The sequence below is a fragment of the Micromys minutus genome (genome assembly GCF_963924665.1).
Source record: "Micromys minutus genome assembly, chromosome: 6".
NCBI lineage: Eukaryota > Metazoa > Chordata > Mammalia > Rodentia > Muridae > Micromys > Micromys minutus.
In genome coordinates, this window is record NC_137975.1 from 19,833,200 (window position 1) to 19,857,336 (window position 24,137).

Genomic DNA, 24,137 nt, shown 5'->3' on the forward strand with positions numbered 1-24,137 from the left:
GACAGTGCCTGGGAAACAAATACACAGGCGTCATGCATGTGCTGATGCACAGGTGTGCACAGGTGTCACTCATTACTGATGCACAGGTGTGCACAGGTGTCACTCATTACTGATGCACAGGTGTGCACAGGTGTCACTCATTACTGATGCACAGGTGTGCACAGGTGTCACTCATTACTGATGCACAGGTGTACACAGGTGTCACTCATTACTGATACACAGGTATGCACAGGTGTTTGTATGTTTCCTGGAACACCGAGGGCCAAGAGAGCTGAGAAAACTGAAAAATGACAAGTATCTTTTCAGAAGCTTTACTTTTAAATAATAGGAGTGTGGTGAATGGCAAAGAGTTATGTGGGATTTGGACAAATGTTGGAGGAGGGTAGTGTGGCAACCCACACCTTTACTCCCAGAACTAGAGAGGCAGAGCAGAGGGATCTCTGTGAGTTCAAAGCCAGCCAGAGTAACATAGTGAGACCCTGTCCCCAAAACTTGAGTGCATAAAGAAACAAAGAAACGGACAAAGAAAAACAAGTTGAGCAGGGGCAGGAGACTGCCCAGAGAAGCAAGTCAAGGGGCAAGGAATGATTTTCCCATGAATTATAGCTTCTCCATAAAAGAGTCATCATTTTTTATTTTTCTCCACAATATTATTGCTGAGGATTTGACTCTGAATAGTTTGCTAGAGCTTGTTGGTGGTGGTTTTTGGGGGGTTCTGTTATTTTTCTTCCAGACAGGGTTTCTCTGTGTAGCCATGGCTGTCCTGGAACTAGCTCTGTAGACCAGAGACTAGACCTCAAACTCATAAAGACCAGGCTGGCCTCGAACTCATAAAGATCTGCCTGCCTCTGCTTCCCAAGTGCTGGGACTAAAGGTGTGCATCTCCACCACCCTTGTTGTTGTTACTGAAGTCAAACATGCTGGAACTAATCTTACCTCCGTTCTCCGGCTATTGCATCTCATGTCAGAGATAGGAACATCTATAAGGAAAGAAACAAGAACTGGGTGTTGTTAGTAGTAGGCAGTGGAGTTCCTGGATAGAGCAGAGTTGATGCTAAAATATGTAGGAAAGTGTTTCAAAGTATATTCTTCCTGTGTGGTGTACACAGAGCTGTAGATTTCAGAAAGCCTTAGGCCAAAGCCACCAGAAGGAGTTGTTATGGGTTTGTTCGCTTGTTTCTGAGAGCTGATCTCATACAGCAGTCTGCATGTAGTACTTTAAACTTCTAGGTAGCCAAGGACACCCTTGAACTTCCAATCCTCCTGCCTCCCCCACCCCGAGTGTTAGGATTATAGGTGTGTGTTATGCTCAGTTTAGTACTGGGAAGCAAACCCAGAGCTTCATGGGTACTAGGTAAACACTGTACCAGCTGAGCCACATGCCTGGCTCCTACGCTCACTTTCTCTTTCCTGTCCATGATGAAACACATACAGAATGCATTTCCTTCTCAGCCGTTTGCTCATATTGCCTTCAGTATTGTTATGGCATTATTATTCCTATTGTTAGGTGTGTGTGTGTGTGTGTGTGTGTGTGTGTGTGTGTGTGTGTACACACAATGAAAGAAGGCATCTTTGTTCCATACTGTGTTTGTAGCAATCAGAGGACGTATATTTGGCATTTGGGCACCATTGTCCTTGTTGCTTGAAACAAGGCTCCCATTAGCCTGGCATCTATCAAGTTGTTTAGGCTTTCCTGCCATTGAACCCCAGAGATCACTGCCCCTGAGCTGTGATCACAAGCCTGTGTCATCATATCGGGCTTTTTAAAAACACAGGTTTGAGGAACTGGTCTCAGATCTTTGTGCTTCCAAGCACTTTCCTGGCTGAGTTATCTCTCCAGCTCCACTGTAGAATTAAATGCTCAACTTAATATGTTTCCTCTTCTTTGTGGTTCCCATGTTTTTATAGAGATACATAAAATCCTATGTGTGAATATGGCACTAACAGAGAAGTAAGATTGCTTAGGGAACAGGGGACAAGCAGGAAGAAGGGGTGAGGAGAGGAAAAGCAGAGAAGGGGAGGGGACATGTGCTTGCCATACAATATGCACCTGTATGGATACTCAAAAAGCAAACACGAACGCTTGGCTCACCATCAGAGTTTCTTTGTTGCACTTTCAGAACATGAGGAGCCTCCTCCCTGACTGCACATGTAGCAGTGCTTGGATCTAAGCAAGATCCGGGTGGTGAGGGAGCCATGTCCGCACCACAGAGCTCCTGAGAACTTCCTTCTGTCTTCAGAAGTGAAGGCTGCGTGGTGAACATCCTTGCTGTGAGGCCCACCATCTCCACTTCATTTGGTGGAGAGGCAGGACGCACTCGCCCCCACTCCCGGTGCTCTGAGGTCACCTGACTGAAAGGGGAGAGATGGTAAAAACTCATTGGCTGGTACAGTTCAGACCTCGGGGGTCAAAGTTTGGTCCCTAGTATATGATGGTTTCAGAGGAGGTGGTGCCTAATGGGAAGAAGTTGATTCACTCAACTCAAGAATGCCTTGGAGGGGGTTCTAGCTCTTCCCACCGATACCCCGTTCTCTTTATGGTCACCCTGAAGGAGGCAGCCTTCTTCCCAACATGCTTTTCATCACAATGTGCAGCTGTCTTACCAAGAAGCAAGACACCACAAAGCCAAAGCAACAGTGGAGTGAACCTCTAAACCCAAACCAATTCCTGTGTCCACCATCTTAAGTATTTTGTCAGTTACAGAAAACTGGTGGCACATTCCCCGTATCCTGCAGATTTGCAGGTTTCAGGCCAGAGAACTTGTTGGGAAGTTTGGAAAACTGGTCCTCAATTGGTCTGGCTGAGCTGGGCTGTGGACTCCCAACAGGATGAGGCCCCCTGTGTGCTGTGACTGGTCCTGCCAGCTCTGCCCTCTGGATTTAGTCCTGGTCTGTGTTCCTTCTTTAACCCCCATTTCTGGGAACTAAGAAAGTCAGAGACAAAAGGCTGGGACAGGAACCTTGTCTCTAAAGGCATTAATTAGCCAGGCCAGTACTCCTAAACTGTCTGCAGTGAGAAACCAGTTGGTTTCTATTTTCGTTAGTTATTTTTAATTACCTTATTTTTATTTCTTTATTTTGAGACAGGCTCTCATGTAATCCACTCTAGTCCCAAACTAGCTATGTAGCCAAGAATGGCATTGAATTTGTAAGCCTCCTGCCTGTGTTAGGATTGAAGGCATGCACCACCATATCCGGTTTATGCAGAGCTGGGGACCAAGCTCAGGGCTTCATGTATGCCAGGAAAGCCCTCTGCCCGCTGAGCTGCATCCCCCACTCCATCGTTCGGTTCTCTGAGAGAGACAGAGCCTTGATATCGTATAGTTAATCTCCCAAGCAAAACAGCCACCATTTCTGTTAGGTTGGCTGTGCATACTTGTGGGGGATTTAACTCTAGCCACTTTACTAGGTGTGTCATGGAACCTCACCTGAGATTCTAGTTAGTCCTCTCCACCATTCTTACACGATTCTGTCCTAATTGTGTGGGATCTCAGGAGGTGTTAGAGAATAAAGGCTGAGGAAGGTAAATTCATAAAGACTCCATATCTGACTCTGGGGAAGCTAACAAAAGTGAAGACTTTCCAGTGTGGCTGCTTTGGGGTTTCCATGCTTCTGTCAGCCCCTCCTCCTCCATGTTCTCTACGTGGACCCTGGTACAGCCATGTTTTAGTTTTTGTCTTTGGGGCCTTGTAAGGAGGGGTAGACACTTTTTACATCTCAGTAGGGAAGGACAATTCCCAGTAGTGCCGCCTGGTCTGGAACTTGATGTGTCAACCAGGCTGACCTTACGCTTGTAGCATCTTCCGGCTAATTCCTGACTTCTGAATTCCAGTGCCAGAGGGACCCATGTGAAAACCTTCCAAGTCATCGTGGAGAGATACTTTTTGACAAATGTCATGAAAACCAGAGCAGGATGCAAAGAATCAAAACCAAGCAGACAACAGGCTGTATTCTTTCCATCCTCTGATCAACAGACATAAGATAGTGTTATCAAATCACTAGTGCTCACCCTCATGTTCTGCACTAACATTCTCTTATACTAGTCATGGCCTACAGAGCCCCATTTTGGATAGCAGTTTTCCAAAACAATGTAGGTGTGCTATGGCCCTGAAGCCAAATCAGACCTTCGGCCTGTTTCTATAGTATGTGTGGGAGACGGGGGGGGGGGTACTCTTCTGTATGCAAGTGCATTTGCCTATGTGCACTGAAATGGAGGCCAGTAGAGGGCACTGGGCTTTGGGACAATGGGCAGTGAAAGGTACCCTGATTTCTGATCGAGATAAATTGAAGCCCAGGAGACCCTAAGGGGTGGCAGGCAGCTTCCTAGTCTCCAGGGAGATCAGGCCCCTTTCAAGGGATTAAAGGCGTGCAGAAATTATTCCATCGTCTGAGAGCTTCTGTCATAACAGCTGTAACACCGCTGCTTGGGAAGAGATCTTTTCTCCTGAAATCGCTACCACCAGAAAATCCTCCCTGTGTGCGCACCGGTTCGCACACATCACCTGAGTCTCCCGCTGGCTCAGCCGGGCCTAACGTCCTAAGGCAGCATCAGAAACGAAGGTAGGGCAGCACCAGCAGTGGAGGCATCACAACAGTTCCTCCCAGCCCCGGACCAGAGATCTCTGTTTGAGGCTTCCGGAATGCAGGCCAACACTGGCTGTCCCACACTAACCTTCTTTATTCCCTTGAGACAAGGTGTTTCACTAAACCTGAAGCTAGGCTGGCAGCCAGCAAGTCCCAGTGATCCTCCTGTCTCCTCTTCCCCACAGTGCTGAGGTTATAGGCATGCACATACCCATGCCAAGCTCAGATGTTGGGGATTTGAACTCTGATCCTCATGCTTGCCAGCAAGTGTTCTTACCGGCTGCGCTCCATCACTGCAACAGATGCCATATGGCCCACACACCTGATGCCTGTTTATTGTCTGGCCTTCCTCATAGTATTCATTGCCACACACTGTCATATCTTCTACTTAAATTACAATCCAGTACCTTGAAGGACATTCCTTACTTGCTTTCTTTCAAATCTTCTTGGCTTGCTTCTTGGGGAGGATCTGGTGGAAATGTCACAATAATCTCAACACCTGTAGAAAGTCATGACAGGACTAGATGAAGAAAGAAAGCAGTGAACTCCCAGGGGATGAGGGAGAAATGCTTTAGTCTATTTAGATAAGCCTATCCCTAAAGGCCACAGAAGAAATGTTAGTTAGAGGGTGGGACCTAGCCATTTTCTCCAGGATGTACTGAAAGAATGAAAAATTTTAAGTTGGCCCTACTGACCCTGCCTCGAGGACAAGTATGTCTCAAGGCTAAGAACAAATAACATGTTCAAAGTAATGGCCCAACCCCAGACTATCTGGACTCAATAAGGTCTGGCTCTGCAGTCCCCCCCCCAAAAAAAAAAACCAAGTACGAAGGTCAGTGTTCCCCAAAATAGAGTGGCCTAGAGTTGAATCGTGTCCAAAATAGACAGAGTGTGCCAATTTGAATGAACCAATGAAATTGCCTGTTGCTAACTGCTTATGTGATTTTTCCCTATAAATACTTCTCCCCATTTGAGTTTGGGTTTGTGAGATATGTGTCATCCCCAGAGCTCTGGTCTAAATAAACCTCTTGCCTGATTGCATCAAGATAGGCTCTCCGTGAGTTCTTGGGTTTTCGTTCTCCCAGTACTTGAGTAAGGGGCTTCCCCAATTCGGGGGTCTTTCAGTACATGTTGTGTCAAGTATGCACCACCTCCAGCCAAGGAGAGAGGTGAATATGGCCCACCACAAAATTATATACTCAGCTAAAATATCATGAAAGTTTGCGCACGTGTATGTGTGTGTGTGTGTGTGTGTGTGCATGAGACTAAAGTGCACTTTTCTTGAGTGTGAACTTTGGTGATGACAGTGTCCTGTCTCAAAATCAAAAGGTTGGTTTTATGTTAATTTCCAGATGCAGGGTAGGATTGCTTAGTAAGAAGTCTGACACACACCAGATGAGCTATGTTTGGTGGTCAGGACCCACGTGGTAAAAGGAAAAGACCAACTGGCGGGTTGGGGTACATATATATCCTCAAGAGCTCTGTAAATATAATGTAGAAAGCTCTAGGCACCTGTGTGAAAGCCAAATCCTTACAAATCCATCAGAAAATAAGTCAGCATTTCAAACATCCAGTTGTCCCTAAATCAGACAGAATAAATAAATCATTTAACACACATGCCAGAAGGTGTCTTGAGACATTGTTGGGCCTTCTGAGGACCTGGTTTTAAACTTTGAGAGTCAGAGGCAGTTTGAGCACAGAACTCTTTGAGGGTGAGAGGGGGACTTTATTTTCAACAATTTTTCCAGGTTCATGATGCTCATTATTTTAACTGTTACTAAATTATGCTCTGTGCTCAGAGAGGTAATGAACAAGGCTAAGAAAGCCAGGAAGGAGGCTGTTTAGTCCAGGACAGCCAAGCACAGACAGAGGCCAAGGAAAAGATAAACAGGCTGGAAAAGGGGGAGGGGGGGATCCTAGAGCCGAGGGAAGACCCTGAGAGGAGAGGAATGCTGGGAAACAGACAGCAGGAGACTGGGGCTGAGCTGGAGCAGTAACTATGTAACTACAGAGAACAGGAGCAGGTGGCCCATGGGGGAGGGGCCGGAGGCCAAGACTGATTCAGATAAAGGATATAACAGGATGGTGGGGGGCTTAGTTATAGTCTCTCTCTCTCTCTCTCTCTCTCTCTCTCTCTCTCTCTCTCTCTCTCTCTCTCTCTCTCTCTCTCTCCCCCCCCCCTCCCTCCCTGCCTTCCTCCCTCCCTCCCTCCCTCCCTAACCTTCTCCTCCTCCCTTTCTGAATGTGTGTGTTTATGTATGTGAGCATACACGTAAAGCCAGCGAGTCATTTCTCAGACGCTGTCCATTTCTTGTTTGTGAGTTTTGTTTTTGTTTTGGGGGAACAGAGTCTCTCCCAGGCCTGAAACTCACCAGGTAGTCTGGGGCATCTGGATCACAAACTCACAGCACAAGCAGCACTTTTTATGTGGGCTCTGGAGTACAAACTTGGAGCCTTCTGTTTGTAAAGCTATCTCTCCAACTTTTGTTTTCTTTTTTAGTCTGTTGTTTTCAAAGTTGCAACACATACTTCTGAAATTGCCAGAGAACCCCAAAGCACCAGTGCTACCTTTAGGGACAAGTCATAGATGGAAGTAGATACCTTCTGTCCTTCTTGGCCAGCCTTCACCCCTGGGAGCTGCTCCTTCCCCAGCCAATATGGATGGGCTGAAGTCATCTTCAAGGTCAAAGTCCTGTAAAAATCACAGAACAAAAGTTCTGGAGAGATGTTCAAACACTTGCCACACAGGCATAAGCACCTGAGTTCAGTAAGCACAATCCACATTAAAAAAGGTTAGTGTTGTGGCACACGTTTGTAATACCAGCCCTGGGAAGCAGAAGCATGTGGGGATACCTGGCGTCAGCCAACCATAGGCTGCTGAGCAGCAATAGCCAAGGTTGACCTCTGGCTTCCACATGAATGCACATGTATACGCCCATGTGTGAACAGACACACTTTTAAATTTTAAATATTTAAGTCGTCATTCAACATACTATTTTGCTGGCAAAGTGGATGCCGACTTTCCAAGGGTAAACTTTGGCACTGTGGATTCCTTCTAAATTGGATAAAGTATTTAGGACTTAAGCCTCGAGGATGGTTCAGTCCCCTGGGAATAGAAGTGATTCACTGCATAATGAAAACAGAAGATCAAAGCTGAAATCTCACCCTCAGTATTTTCTGCTTTATGGGTTCAGCATCCCGGCCGCTAAGCTGCCACAAATACTGTCTGCATGGATAAGTGGAAAGAATCCTTAGCCACAGTCACAGGGAAGCAACCTCAGAGGGACAACAACGTCATTCCTACAGCGGATCCCTGGGGCATTGCAGAAGAAAAAGAAACCCCTGCTCCCATGGAAGCTGCAAATAGAACCCCAGAGGGAAGCAGGCAGCAAAGCTGATTACAATTTTCTCTATAATTGCTTTCTGATCTGATCATGGGGCACAACTTTTCAAACTTCCTTCAGCCTTTTAGAAAATCCTTATGTTTGAAAGCCTACTGAATTTATTAAAAAAAAAAAGTACTCAGAACTCTAAATGGAAATGTTTTCTTTGTATGGTAGAAGTCATTATATCAAATTTTTAAAATTTATTTTCATTTATATTTTTTTCCAAGACAGAGTTTCTGTCCCGGAACTTGCTCTGTAGCCCAGGTTGGCCTTGAACTCACAAAGATCCACCTGCCTCTGCCTCCAGAGTGCTAGGATTGAAGGTGCACACCATTATCACCTGACTTGAAAAGACTTTTACTGAGCTTACTTGTGTGTCTGTACCCGTGAGGACGAATGTTTGTGGCAGAGTGCACATGTGGAGGTCAGAAACCAGCTTGTGGGATTCAGTTTTCTACTTGCAGTATGTAGATCCCAGGGAGCCAACCTTGGTAGTAGTAAGTGCCTTTATCTTCTGAAGCCTTTGCCTCAGAGTTATTGTTGGTGATGCTTTCCTGGAGAGTTCTTACTATTGATTTTGTGCTTTTAATTTTCTATATCTAGGTTGGGAGTGTAACTGATTGGGTCCAAAACCATATGAAACCGGGCATGGTGGCACATGCTTGTAATCTCAGCAATTGGGAAGAAGAGGCAGAGGTCTCTGGAGTTCAAGGTCATTCTTGGTTATGCGAGGAGGTTGAGGCCAGCCTGGGATGCATGGGACCTGTCTCAAAAATAAGCGTGACCTTAGCCGTGAGCAACGCAGCAATGGCCAAGATGGAGGCTCAGGACCTGCGCAACAAGACGGAGGAGCTGTTGAAACAATTGGATGATCTGAAGGTGGAACTGTCCCAGCTTCGCATACCAAAGTGACAAGGCAGTGCTGTGTCCAAGCTCTCCAAGATATACGTCATTCAAAATCCATAGCCCGTGTCCTCACTGTCATTAGTCAGACTCAAAAGGAAAACCTCAGGCAATTAATTCTACAAGGGAAAGAAGCACAAGCCCCTGGACCTGCGTCCCAATAAGACGAGAGCCATGCGCTGCTGGCTCACCAAGCGCAAGGACCAAGAAGCAGCAGCTGAAAGAGTGGCTGTACCATTGCAATGACAATGACAATAAAGTAAGACTGACTGGCAAAAATAAATGAATGAATGAATGAATGAATGAATGAATGAATGAATGAATACATGGTTTTTAAATGGAAAGGCAGATCCAGACCTCAGTTTTATAACTGAGCCCTATAGTCTAGCTGGGAACTTTAAAAACTCTACAACTCCCGGAAGATTCTAAAGCCTGACGGAAGGGTGGGGAGAATATAAAGCACAGGAAACTAGGGTGTGAACAGATTTCTTTAAAACTCCATTGGAATGTCCAGGGGGAACACCACCTGCTGCCAAGAATGAACCTGGGACCCACATGGTATGAAGAGAGAACTGACCCCAAAAAGTTGTCTTCTGAGTTCCCTGTGTACTGTAATATGCATTTGAGTTCTAGTCCCCATAAATAAGTGTAATTGAAACATTTAAATAGCATACGGGGGTAAAAAAAAAAAAAAAAAAAAACTCAGAAATGAAAAGACTCCCACACTGAAAAATTTAAAACTAATGAGAAAAAATTAAAAACTATATAAAATAAATGGAATCCTATGACAAGGAATTTAGTGCAGATGAAGCAGAAACTGCATGAGTTAGAGACAGACTGAGTGTCTGTCTCCCCCAAAGGACTTTATATTTGAGTCCTAAATTTCAGAGTAATAGCAGGAGGAAGTAGGACCTTTTAGGAGGTGATCAGTTCATGAGAGTGGAGCCCTCACAGTGGCTCGAGCGGCCCTATTCGAGACACTAGAGGGCCAGAAAGAGGAACCAACGGTCTTCCAGTGTGTATGTGTGGGATAGCTCGCTGGATTGAAACATTCCCACCTGCAGAGGAAGGGCTCCTGAGATTCAGGAAGTTCATAAAGCTACCAAGACTCTGACCTACCCTGAGGCTACATAAGCAGTAAAAAATTACTGGGGGGGGGGGAGAGGTAGAGAGAGAGAGACGGGGGGGGGGGAATGAATGAATCACGAGTTTCAAGGATGCAGCTTTCCTGGATTCATCCCCCATTTGCCTATTTGCCTTTTGGTGATCCACCAGGTCTTGAGTCACCCAGGGTCCTATATACAGCCCCTCACCCATGATCCTATAAATAAGCCAATGAGCTCATTGCTTCACCAAGCTGGCTATGAATGGAATCTTTCTGTCTGCACTCTAACCATGGCTAGACATTTGTTTAGGGCTAAAAAGTCACACAATGACAACCTATTCTCACTCCTCTGGAACTGAGAAACAAACTCCTGGTTTGTTTTGTTTTTGTTGTTTTGTTTTGTTTTACTTTGTTTGAGACAGGGTTTCCCTGTGTAGCCCTGGATGTCCTAGAACTTGCTCTGCAGACCAGGCTGGTCTTGAACTCACAGAAATCTGCCTGCCTCTGTTTCCCAATGGCTGGGATTAAAGACATGCAACACCACTGCCTGGCTTAAATTTCTGTTGTTTATAAGCCACTCACTTAGTATGTGGATTTTGTTGTGACAGTAGAAATTAAGATACACATACCAAATTAACTAGCCAATTCACAATTTTTAATTATGTAAATGAGTGTTTTGCCTACATGTGTGTCTAGTCCTAGCTGAGGCCAGAAGAGGATACCAGATCTGCGGGTAGTGGAGTTTCAGATGGTTCTGAGCTCCCATGTGGGTGCCAGGGATCAAATCCAAGTCTTCTGGAAGAGCAGCTGGTGCTCTTAACTACTGAGCCATTTCTCTAGCCCCCTAATTTACAGTTTTAAAATGATTGTATTAATACTCTAATGAATCAGCCAAATGTGGTGTTACACACTGTGAGATCCTGGGAAGCTAAAGTAGGAGTTCAAGACCAGCTTACACTAAGGACTACACAGTAAGTTCTAACAGTATAACAAGACTGCTTCAAAAGTACACATACATGATACTGATATAAATCATATATGATTATATTCCTTACAATGGAGTTACAGGTGGTCGTGAGTTACCGTGCAGGCGCTGGGGACTGAACCTGTGTCCTTGGCAGATGCAGAGCGCATTCTTCACTGCTGAGCTACCTCTCCGCCCTCCTCCCCATTCCCTGCCTGTTTCCTCTTACCTCACTGCTGCTGATGCTCTGCAAGGTGATATTTTCAGTTTTGGAAACTGTCATCTCCATTGGAGTAAAGCCTGCCTCATGACAGATGTCAAGCAGTGACTCAGCATGTCTTTCTGCCAAAAAGAACCAACATCGTGCTCTGTTAAGACCCAATAGTCTCACGTGATGATCTGTCTCTGGGTTTTAAGATCAGCTTCATTTTGTCAAGATGCCCTGAAATGATGGTCAGGCATTCTGATGAAACTTTAGGTAATAAGAGCCAGACAGCTGTGGTGACTGCTTGTGATTTGTACACCAAAAGGGTGAAGGCAAGATATCTGCAGGGCAAGGTGCCCACCTCCCCTAGGAGGGGCAGTGTGTTCCAGGTTTAGTGAGAGAACTCACTTTAGGCAAAGACATCTGATGTTAACCTCTAGCGTACATGTACGTGCATACACACACACATACACACACTCGTGCACACACACTCGTGCACACACACACATTGCATACATACTTCACACACATGATTGCAAAAAAAAAGTTACCAAGAGTCAGAATTGGCTCAACATAATTATAGCAACTCATTCTCAATGACTATTCTCAGAGCCACAGCCTCTGAGGTGCCAGAACACGGGAGAAAAGCTTTTCAACCCTCTGAGACATCAACAGGGTTGATGATTCCATCTCCCAGGGTCCTACAGAAGGGGGAAAGAGGAAAGACATTTGCCCTTTTCCTTTCACGAAAGATGAACCCCTGAATGGACTTCTGTTGGTGTGTGGGTGGGAGGAAGCCTCTCTATTCTCTTCAAAAATGATTTGCCTAAAAGCTGTGCTGGCCAGTAACTAGGTTGCTCTCTTGAATTGCCCTGGAAGAATCTTGTGGGTTGAGGATGGTCTCCTCATAATACAGTAGCAAGAGAGAGGCATAGAGTGAAAGTGATGGGGGGTTTGTGAAGACCACTCAGTCCCATAGACAGCTTGACCCCTGGGGATGGCTCAGTTGACAAAGTGCTTTTCTGCAGACATAAAGGCTGGAGAGGTGGCTCAGTGGTTAAGAGCACTGATTGATTGCTCTGTGGGGAAATGGGTGGTTTGATTCCCAGTATCTACCTGGTAGCTAACAGCTGTCTGTGACTTCAGTTCCAGAAGATCTGGTGCCCTCTTTTTTGACTCTACTGGTGCTAGATACACATGTAGTAAACAGACATTCATGCAGGCAAAACACCCACACACTCAAAACTAAAGTAAATAAATCTCAGCATAGAAAAAGAAGCCAGGCGTGAATTTTTAGTCCCAGTGTCGGAGGAGGTGGAGTCAAATTAGCCCTGGGGTCAACTAGGCAGTCTGCCCAGCAAGCTCAAGTTCTAGGGAAAAGTGAGAGATCCTAGTTCCAAGAAGCAAGGTTTGTGGCTGGAGAGATGGCTTATTAGTTTAGGCACACACTCATACACTAAATTAACTAATTAAAAAAGCAAGATGTACAGCATCCTTAGAAAACCACTGGAGATGGACGTATGTCCTACATATAGAAACATACAGACATAGACACACAGACACACAGCACATAGACACACAGCCAGCCACATACACACACACACACACACACACACGAGTGTTGAACAAGAGTTTTTTTTTTTTTTTTTTTTTTTTTTTTAGTGCATATAACCCTGCCTGTGCTTCAAAGAGTCACTGCTCAATAGAGAGTCACTGATTGATTTACTTAAATGAAGTGGAGTGTAATGGCACACACGTTTGATCCCAGTACTTGGGAGGCAAAGGCAGGAGGATCTCTGTGAATTAAAGGCCATCCAAACCTATGTATTGAGTTCCAGAGATACATAGGTGAGATTCTGTCTCAATCAATCAAACAAACAAGCAGACAGACAGACAGACAAATGAAGCTATTAAACAGATGTAAAACAGAAATAAAGACTTCAAACAGGACTTTCAAGCTGAGGAGTCTACGTCCAGAAAGAAATATTGACCTGGTTTGGGCATAGAATTCGTCAGGATGTCCAGTAACTGCTGCTTCCTCCAGCTGCCAATTTGTGACACATAATGTATTGCTGACTTGCCACTGAAATCACAAAGCTTAGGATCTCTGGGGAGAACAGAAGAAGCACCAAAAATTATTAGGTTAAAACTGTTAAGACACAAGAACACTGACATCAAACAAACAGAAAGATTAAGTTAGGTATATAATAATTATTTCAAAACACATCAGAGAGAACGACCATTTCTCAGAACTGTAAACAGGAGGCCTAGTGACATATCTCAATTGGCAGGGTGCTGCTTGCCTAGTACCCACAAAACCATGTGCTCCATCCTTAATGCTGAATAGGCCAGGCAGGCATGAGCTGCTGCCATTCTAGGCTGACCTCAAATTCAGCTATGTAGCTGAGAATGACATTGAACTTCTGATTCTGCCTTTACCTCCCACATGCTGAGGTAACAGTTACATAAGCCACATATGTACTAGAGACTGAACTCAGTAGTCTAGCAACAGAGCTACATCCCCAGCCCCAAATAGCAATGATCTAAACCAATAAGATAACAAGAGCTTAAGCATCATGGTCCATCTCAATATTAGTCTATTCCTCAAACTTACAATGAAATCCCTTTTATAAAGATATAAAACTATCAGTCATCTAGGTTTGTGTATAAGTTCAGCCTGTTGCAGCGGAGTAGCCACCTTCCAGCCGGTGCTGACCGGTCGCCCATACTCACGCGTGGTGCCTGAGGAGCTCGGCTAGAACTTCGGCAGGTCTGTAGACTGCTAATATGTCCAGACTTTCAAATAGGTCCACATCTCTCACAGCCAGCATCAGAGGGGTCAGACCATGCGAGTTGGGGAAATTTATATCCAGGAACTCTTCACGTGCCTTTAACAACAAGAGGTTTAGTTTCTGCTGGTTTTCCGTGTGCCTATTTAAACGAATGTTTGCAGTTTCACTGCGTGGCCAATTCTCACTTTAACCTTTTATTTTTCCTGGAGTAGGGATTGCACTGAGGTATACCTCGACCTTAATTTCAATATATCCCTCCTCTCCCATGTTTAGGCATTTTTCTTAGCATGACAGGATTTTCCCTCCTGTGTTTTCATCTTGATGCTTCATGGTCTGGGCTGCCCAGTGAAGTTGTCAGGACATCGAGACAAACAGATGAGATGGGAGCAGACTGTTCTTCCATCTTCTAGGTCTTTGACTTTCACATCGGATCTGCAGCTGATGCCTTCATACTTGTTTAACCTGCCTGTGAATACCCAGCTCTGAGAACTCTGACTATCTTAAATCTGGCGACATAACCATGCTTCATCATGACAGCAAGGAACAGGACAATGACTTCGAGCTGAGCCTAGTGATACCTGGAGTTTGCCTCTCTTCTAAGCTTTGTTGATGTTCCTGAGACCATCAATAGGACATGCATGTATATCCTGGCGGAGGTCCTTTTGTTTTGCTTTGTTTTTAACAAGGTCTCACAGGGGTCAAACTGATCTTGAACTCTCTCTGTAGTTAAGGGTGATCTTGAACTTCTGATCCTCTCACCTCCAACTCTGGGATGACAGGTGTGCACCACCATACCTGGTTAATGTGGTGCTGGATATTGAGCCCAGGACATCATTAATGATAGGCAGACCTCTACCAACTGAGCCACATGTCCAGCCTCCTCGCTATACTCTTTCACTGGACCTATTCTGAGGATCTGGGAAAGTAAAAGCCCACAAGCCTGGGAGAGAGCCCAGCATCTCAGTGTTGGCGCCCAAAGCTGGGTATTTAACGACTGTGTAAGTTAATGTCAGGGATGCCCCGTTAAGTGGTTGATGATAAAGCAGTCATGATGGGCTGTAGAATTGACTCAATCAGTACAGTGCTTGCTGAGTAAGTTTGAGGGATTAAGCTCAATAACCTGAATCTACATTAAAAAACAAAAGCCAGGAGTGGCAGCATGCACCCATGATGTCAGTGCTGGGGACGCTGTGACAGGTAGGTCTCAATAACCAGCCAGACTAGCCTACTTGACAAATTCTGGGCAATTGAGAGACTGTCTTGAATAAACTAGAGAGGAGGGAGATGGGGGTGGGGAAAAGGTGGGAAGGGGAGGGGAGGAGAGGAGAGGAGAGGAGAGAAAACAAGACAAGAGACTAAGGAAAACCCCCTGTGTTACTCCTGGACTTCTCCTGCACACATGTGTCCATATATGCACATGAATATGTGCACATACAGAAACACAGAGACAAAGCATAACCCTGATATAATAAAGGATGAGAAGTTAAATGATAAATAATTTAGATAAATGATTTATTTGGAATGTAATTTCTCTTCTGTAGCTGATATACTAAACACGACTGAGTTCTCTGTATTTTCACTTGCAAAATTTAGCAGTCTTTTTAAAAATAATTTTATTTATTTATTATATATAAGTACACATGGCTGTCTTCAGACACACCAGAAGAGCGCATCAGATCCCATTACAGATGGTTCTGAGCCACCATGTGGTTGCTGGGATTTGAACTCAGGACCTCTGGAAGAGCAGTCAGTGCTCTTAACCTCTGAGCCATTTCTCCAGCCTCTAGCAACCCTATTTTAAAAAAATTATTGTGTATGTATATATTCATGATGTGTGTGTATACAGGCCTGTTATATATGGTGTTTATGTGTGTATACAAGTGTGTTATATATGGTGTGTGTGTATACAGGTGTGTTATGTATGGTGTGTGTGTATACAGGAGTGTTGTGTCTGGTGTTTGTGTGTATGTGTGTGTATATACATATGTGTTATGTATGGTATTTGTGTATGTATACAGGTATGTTATATATGATGTGTGCATGAAGATAGGTGTGCACATACCTTCAGAGGACAACTTCTGTTGGTTTTCTCCCTCTGCTTTGGGTCTTGCACATAGAATTAGGGGTGTCAGGCCTGCACAGCGAGAGCTTTTATCCACTGAGCCACTTGCTGGCCCTAGCAACTCCAACCCTCTAAGGTCACGAATTGACCTAAGTTAGACTGTACGGGTGACATGCCAGTGTTTCCCTATGGGCCTGCTTGCTTACACAATATGAAAGTCACTTAGCAGTATGACTCACTTAGGGCAGATGCTCCCTGAACATTGTTGAATGAATGATTCACAATAGGGAGACATATCATCTAACTGCGTTACCACAGCCAAAGCAGAAGTGACATATGGATATCAATAGTTGCTTTAGTCAAAGTAAAATTCGGGCCAGGAAAATGGTTCACTTGTAAAAATGCTTGCTTTATTAGTGTGAGGATCCAAGTTCAGATGTCCAACACCTCCAGAAAAATCCCAGTGTGTCAGTGGATGCCTATAATCCCAATAGTGGGGAAGCAGAGCCAGAAGGATCCCTGGAGCTTGCTGGCTGCTTCTCCAACCAAACTGATAAGCTCTAGGTTCAGTGAGAGACCTTGTCTCAACATACAGTAAGATGGATGGTGATTGATAAAAACACCTAGAGCTAACATCTGGAAAGGAATAGGAGGAGGAAGAGAAGAAGACAAAGGAGGAGGAAGAAGAGGAGGAAGAGAAGGAGGAATAGAAAAAAAGAGGAGGAAGAAGAGGAGGAAGAGAAGGAGGAAGAGAAAAAAAGAGGAGGAAGAAGAGGAGGAAGAGAAGGAGGAAGAGAAAAAAAGAGGAGGAGGAAGAAGAGGAGGAAGAGGAGAGGATGAAGAGGAGGAGGAAGAGGAGGAGGAAGAGAAGAAGAGTAGGAGGAAGAAGAGGAGGAGGAAGAGAAGAAGACAAAGGAGGAAGAAGAAGAGGATGAAGAGGAGGAGGAAGAGAAGAAGACAAAGGAGGAGGAAGAAGAGGATGAAGAGGAGGAGGAAGAGAAGAAGAAAGAGGAGAAGGAAGAAGAGAAGGAGAGGAAAGGAGGAGGAGGAAGAGCAGAGGATAAAAAAGAGGAGGAAGAAGAGGAGAAGAAAAAGGAGAAGGAAGAGGAGGAGAAAGGTGGAGGAAGAGGAGAGGAGGAATTGGAGGAGGAAGAGAAGAAGAAAGAAAAGAAGAAAAACAAGGAGGAAGAGGAGGAGGAAGAGTAAGAAGATTAAGAGGAGGAGAGGTAAAAAAAAGGAGAAACAGAAGGGAGGAAAGGAAGAAAGGAAGGAAGAAAAGAGAGAGAGAAGAGAAGAGAAGAGAGAGAGAGAGAGAGAGAGAGAGAGAGAGAGAGAGAGAGAGAGAGAGAGAGAGAGAGAATGAAATAAAACTCATGCCATCAGAATTGAAAGCTTTTGGAAAGCCCAGACTATCTCCAGCGCTTGTTTTACAGACCATTGCCACTTGTAACTCTATCTGTGCTTCAGCGTGTGCTATGGTAATAAAGCTTTACCTCAGCTTCTCCCAGGGCAAAATGGAGATAATGATATTACCTCAGCAGCCTGCCGTGGGAATTAGCTAATTTTTTTTCTCTCAGTCTCTGGGAAGAAACTACCTCTTAGATAATGCTTGTTATTATCTAGAGCCAATATGAGAGTTTGGAGCTGTGATTTGGAGCACAGTAGCACACCAACTTAGTGTCTGTTGATTAAGCTCAGGTTTACACTCCAGCCAATAAATAGTTCCTCAAAGCTTGGTCCCTAAAGCTTCATGGGTAAATGAAGTAATGTTATAAAAACACAGATTGGGTTACAGTTACATACAAGACCATTAAGTGATTAAACAAAATAGATTGCCTTTTGGAAAAATTTCGAAGCCCCAGCTCAAGAAACAGTAATTTTAGAAGTACAACAAAAACTGGAAAACGCCCTTTGGTTTTATTACAATTGTGCTTAACTTGACCTGGTTCAGATGTCTTTCATTTCTTGATCTGTTCATGTCCTTACCATAAGGGACCAGAAACAAACCAACAAACAAATAAGAAAATAAAGTTTTTTTTTAGCGGCAGTAAGGCTTTTCTTTCAGTTGGGAGATCACACAGCCTCACAGTAGCACTGAAGGTCAGTGCCAGGAATCAGGAAATGCTAATAACGGAACTCCTCCGTTATTCGTACAGTTTGCAAGGTGCTTTGTGTGAAGCATATAAAGAAGAGGATCAGTAACCCCCAAATACAACATTTAAAAATATACATCCTTGGGGCTAGGGAGATGGCTTGGTGCTTAAGAGCCTGTATCGCTCCTGCAGAGAGCCTGCGTTCTGTCCCCAGTACCTAGGCTGGGTTGCTCATCGTCACCCATAACTCCAGGTCCAAAAGATCCAGTGCCCTGCTGGACTCCAAGGGCACTGTACTCATGTGCCTAGAACGCACATACAGACACCCACATACACACACGATTAGAAACACAAATACATTTTTCAAATGAACGTTCAGGTTTGACGGGACATCCCAGTAAAGTATTTGTCGTGCAAATATGAGGACCAAAATCTGATCCCCAGAGCCCACAGAAAAATCCAGGTATATGCTGAATGGTAGTTTCCTCTGAGATTATAACGGTTTATCTTGGAAGAGAGCACATTAAAGCACAGGATGTTAAAGGGAGGCAAATAGGCGTATGTTCTAAGGAGCGGTCACACACTCCTTCTTTCAGGGAAGCTCATTTAGACAGAAAGTAAAACTGGGGGACATAGTGAAATTCTATCTTATGACACAAAACAACGAACACAAAATAGTAGTGGCAGCAACAACAACAAAATGCTGGCCTGGGCAGTGATGGTGCAAGCCTTTATCCCCATCACTCAGAAAGCAAATCGTGGGTGGAGTTCTGAGTTCAAAATCAGTCTAGTCTATACACTGAGATCCAGAACAGCCAAGGCTCCACAGAGAAATCTTGCCTTGAAAAACAAAACAATGACCCAAAACAAACAAACAAACAAAACAAAACAAAACAAAAAACCCAAAGCAAACAACAAGAAGAGAAAATAACTGAAAAACTCATAGTAGCTTCAGGAACTCCCTGAAATGGACCAGATTTATTCCCTTATAACTACTGAGAGTCCGATTCAGATGTTCAGTCTGGAAGAAGTAGACTCAGGCTGCACCGCCTGGAAGGAACAGACAACAGCTAAGCTACCTTAAAAGGTTTAGACCAGCTGAACTGCAAAGGACATTCTCCAGCCCCCTGAGCTGCCTGAGGTTGTGCAGTGAACTCCAGGCTTCCAGCTTTCATGAGGGGACTCTAGCCAGTCTGAGCGGGGTAAACATGGCTCTGGCAGGCCTTGCCCTTCTCTCCCATTCCCTCTGCCCTGCTAAAACCTGTTAGCGTACATTCCTAAAGCTAGCCAACAAGGTCTCTTCTCTTCTCCTAAAGCTATGAAAGTATTGACGTCCAGCAATCAAAAGCCCCCTTTGGCTCCCCCAATAACATGCCAATTAAAATTAAACACAGGATTTCTCCTTTTACCTTTATAAACTGCCATTTTCCCATGGACCACATCTGAGTCTACTTTATTCAGAGGCAGTCCTTTGTCCCCCTGGGACAAATACACCTTTCCCCCTCTCCCTTGTTCTCTGCTTCTCCCTCATCCTCTATGTCCTATCTTTGTCTCTTTGGTAGTATCTACATCTCGGTCTGTCTTTGGTTTGTTCATGTCTCCCAGGAATAGTATCACAAAACAACATGGAGGTATGCCCTCCCACCCCAGTGCTGGGACGGGGAAGACCAAAGGAGCCCTGGGTAGCGAGCCTATCTTACTTCATGAGACCCAGGTAGATGAGAGACTGTCTCAAAAAACAACAAGGTGGATGGCACCAGAGAAACAATACCTACAGTTGGTCTCTGGCCTTCACATGCATTGCAGATATGTACACATGAACACACACACACACACACACACACACACACACACACACACACACACATATGTTCCTCTAAAGTTCTTTGGGCATCACTAAATATTGTGCAATATGCTCTCTGATTCCCTTTTCAGGATAGAGATAATAATTGCCACTGGCCCAAAGGGATCTAAACAGCAACTGTGCAAATGGCTGTGATATCCAGGGAACTGCTCTGAGCAAGCTGACAGCGGTCCTCTGGGTCTTCCTGGGGATCATCATTTCCCAGGGGCTGCAGCTTGACTTAACTGGAAGGGGATGGAAATAGGTTGCTGCTCTGTTCTTTTAGAATCGTGTTTTCTACTCGTGTCTTGTCTGGTCCTGCATCTTCTCCACTCTCCCGCTTGCAAACATTATGGGATTGCATTTGAAAATAACTCTATTTTTCTTCTTTGGAAGGAGTGTTGGAGGCCCGAAGAGCTGGCTCAGCAGTTAAGACTTGCTGCTTGCTACTCTTATAAGAACCTGAGTTCGGCTACCAAACCCTACAGTAGACATTTCCCAACTGCCTATAAGACAAGCTCCAGAGGATATAACACCCTCCTGAGGCCTCTTTGAGCACTTGTATACCTGTAAACACATACATACACACACACACACACACACACACACACACACACACACACACACACACGTAAGCACACACACACAAATATACATACACAAAGTTTAAAAGTTTAAATGTAAATAAAAATAAATGTTACGGAGTCCTGTACTGGGCATATTACGGCATAGTCTGCTACACACCTGTCCCCTTCTGCCCACAGTAAACATTACTGTAACTAACCAGCAAGTGTTGAAGCTGTTCCAGATCACCTTGCCACGAACTTCGTAGGAGCTGCATTTGGGGAGCCTGAATTCCCTTGCCTGCCAAGAGCTGTCTCTGGATGTCACCATTAGCCACATGGAGAGCAGTTTGATTGCTATAATTGCAAAGGGTGATGTCTGCGCCCATTTCCAGAAGAATCTCAACAACCTGCAAAAACGATGAAGTCCTTAAGATTCAAACGATCTGCTTTTATTTTTCAGCTTAAAAATGTTCATAATTATATATGTTTCCATCCCTCTGACAATTTTTAAAAGTTCTTTTTTGTTGGTTTGTTGGTTTGTCTTGTTTTTTGAGATAGGGTTTCTCTGGATAGCTCTTGGCTGTCCTAAAATTTGATTTGTAGACCAGGCTGGCTGCAAACTCAGAGATCCACTTGCCTCTGCCTGCCGAGTGCTGGGATTAAAGATGCACACCACCACCACCACCCAGGTATTTGTTTTTGTTTTGTTTCTGTTAGCTAGTGTCTCACTGTGTCATCCTGATTGGTCTAGAACTTGCTGTAGAGATCAGGCTGGCCTCAAGTTCAAAGAGATCTGCCTGCCTCTGCTTCTTGATTGCTAGGATTCAAGATGTATGTTACCATGCCTGCTTCCAAAGTTATTATTTATTTAATTAATTTATATGTGTGTGGGGGTGGCCATGAGGGCCACAAGAGCATCAGACACCTCGATTATTTGTGAGCTGCCCAATATGGAAGCTGGGATGACAACTTTGGTCTCCAAGATCTGAGCAGCAAATGCTATTAAATGTTGAGCCATCTCTCTAGCTCCGTTTCTAGAATTCTTCATATTTTTGAGTGGCAGCTGTACCTTCAGGGTCAGATAGGAGACTAGACATGGCTCTCATTTGTGATAAAGGACAGGCAGATAAAAACAGAATAAAAAATGGAGGATTGTAAGGTGGGGTTATAGCTCAATGGTTGGTGCTCATGCCTAGCATCTGTAAGGTGGTCCCCAGAGCCACCACAACAAACTATTAGAATGCAAGTAGCTGTGATTTACCTTTTTAAATGTTGAGATTGAATCTCTATAATGGCTGGTGTGGTGGTGCATACCTTTAATCCCAAAACTTGGGAGGCAGAGGCAGGCAGATCTCTGTTTGAGGCCAGGGTGGCCTACACTGAATTGTAGGCCAGCCAGGGATACCTAGTGACAACCTGCCCACTAAACACTTCTCAAAAGACAACAACAACAAACCCAACACCAATAACAATAAACCAACTCTGTGATATGAGTGATTTCTGAGAACTGTATTTTTAGATTAGAAATCTATAGTTTTTTTTTTCCTAAAGCCATATAAGCATTGAAAATTTATTTTTGAAACAGTGTATTATGTAGCCCAGGCTGTCCTTGAGAATTCTGAACTTCTGATTCTCTTGCCTCTATTTCCTAAGTTCTGGAATTAAAGGTTTGGGCCATGACTCCTGGTTTATGTGGTGCTGGGACTCAAGCCCAGGCCTTCATGTATGCTAAGCAAACACTCTACTAATTGAGCTACAACCACAGCTCCCAAAATTACAACACTGAAGTCTTACAGTAGTTTATAATTTAGAAAATGAAACTCATTATCTATTGTCTATTTATCATTTGTCTACTCTTCAGCAAGCATCTATTTTTGTCATCTCTATACATCTGGCTGCCTATCATCTACTTACCTCTATCAGCCAATCTACCATCTACCTATCATCTACCTATGTACCCTAACCCACCTCTGCAATGACTTCTCATTTATCTACGTTTCCATTAGCTGTCTGTACAGCAGCAATTATTGGGCTCAGGGTCTTGTGCTTGCTAGGCAATAGAAATCTACTCCAGCTCTGGTCTGGCTTATAGAGTCCTGGAGGTTGCAGATACTTCTTTTATGTATTTCTGGACAGTGCACGAGCTACATTCACATGATGAGGTCATTTTTTTCAACAAGTATGGAATAGGTGCTCAGCATGTGTGTTGTGACTTATCTTTGTTCTAAGCCCTGAACAAGGAACCCAGTCACTTCCCGGACTTCCAGCTCCTTGTAGTGTGGTGGGAATAGAGAGACAGATGAAAAATAAACAGTGTGCTGAATGTAATGGCAGAGGGGAACATGGGGGACCAAAGTGGTGTGAATGAAGAAGGCCGCTGAAGACTTTAGAAGGCAGTTGTTACAAGGGCTGAGGATACAGCTCAGAAGGTTAGGTGCTCTCCTAGCATGCATGACACCCTAGAGTTTATCCGTATGCATTGACTGGGCATAGTGACCCACACTTGTAATGCCAGTGCTAGGGAGGTAGAGGAAGGAGGATCAGAACTTCAAGGCCATCCTTGGCTATATAGCCAAAGCCAGCATGGGTATTACTAATGGCCTCTAGACATGACTGCATGAGAGTTGTTTGTGGAATGGTTTGGCTTGGTCTACATTCTCTCTCTCTCTCTCTTTTTTTTTTTTTAAGATTTATTATATTTGTGAGTACACTGAAGCTGTTTTCAGAAACACCAGAAGAGGGCATCAGATTCTATTATATATGGTTGTGAGCCACCATGTGGTTGCTGGGAATTGAACTCAAGACCTCTGTAAGAGCAGTCAGTGTTCTTAACTTCTGAGCCATCTCTCCAGCCCTGGTCTACATTCTTTTTTAAAAAGCTATTGGAAGCTTAAAATAACAACAACAACAACAATAATGGCTACAAATTCCCCAGATCTATCAGAAAGCAGTGTAAAGCTGAGCTAGATAGTGTTGTCAGAATGATCCTGACCCCTGAGCTGGGGCTTTGCAAGGAGTTCATTGATGGAGAAACAGGAAGCTCCCAAGTTTCAGGAAACCAAAGGCAAACCTTCCTCGCTTCCTCCCACTGTACCTCTGATAGATTTTTTTCCGCAGCTGTAATGAGAGGTGTGTTTCCGGTCTGTGGGTGCTGAAAGTCGAGGTTTCCAAGGACTGAGTGGACTTTAGGAATATGGCCACAAATGGATTCCATGTCACCCCTTGAAACAACTTCAAGGAAATCATGAATCAATTTGTTTTTGTTCATCGTGCTGGTCCCATATAATTTCCTTAAAGAGAGAAAATGATTTAATGACATAAAAGTTGGCAAAACAATGGGTGGTTCCAGTGAAAATGTTCTACCTTAATTGCCTCTTGATTCTTTCTTTTATATGGAAAACAGGATGTGGTAAGGGGAGAGCTAGGTGGACAAAGCACTTGCCACTCAGTGTGTTCAAATTCTCAGAACCCACAGAAGAACTAAGCAAGCTTGGCGACCACCTATAATATCACATCAGGAGGCTAATGGAGGATCCTCAGGACATGCTGGCTAGTGATAGTAGCTCAATTTGGAGAGAGAACTCTGCCTCAATAAATAAAGGAGAGAGTGAATAAATTAGATGCCCAACATCAA

The 24,137-nt window shown here is 44.3% G+C and overlaps 1 protein-coding gene across 1 annotated transcript in view; it reads right to left on the reverse strand.

The window, feature by feature from the left end:
• The window catches only part of MAP3K19 (mitogen-activated protein kinase kinase kinase 19), a gene marked incomplete at both ends in the record, with an annotated part of 36,302 nt that extends 12,531 nt beyond the window's left edge, over positions 1 to 23,771 (reverse strand). The window contains 9 exons of the mRNA XM_080918140.1: positions 937 to 980; positions 2,093 to 2,352; positions 5,011 to 5,083; positions 7,186 to 7,276; positions 11,172 to 11,284; positions 13,139 to 13,254; positions 13,881 to 14,035; positions 20,722 to 20,910; positions 23,598 to 23,771. Coding sequence (XP_080774266.1) covers positions 937 to 980; positions 2,093 to 2,352; positions 5,011 to 5,083; positions 7,186 to 7,276; positions 11,172 to 11,284; positions 13,139 to 13,254; positions 13,881 to 14,035; positions 20,722 to 20,910; positions 23,598 to 23,771 — 1,215 coding nt within the window. The remainder of the gene's footprint in view (positions 1 to 936; positions 981 to 2,092; positions 2,353 to 5,010; positions 5,084 to 7,185; positions 7,277 to 11,171; positions 11,285 to 13,138; positions 13,255 to 13,880; positions 14,036 to 20,721; positions 20,911 to 23,597) is intronic.
• Positions 23,772 to 24,137: the final 366 nt, after the last annotated feature.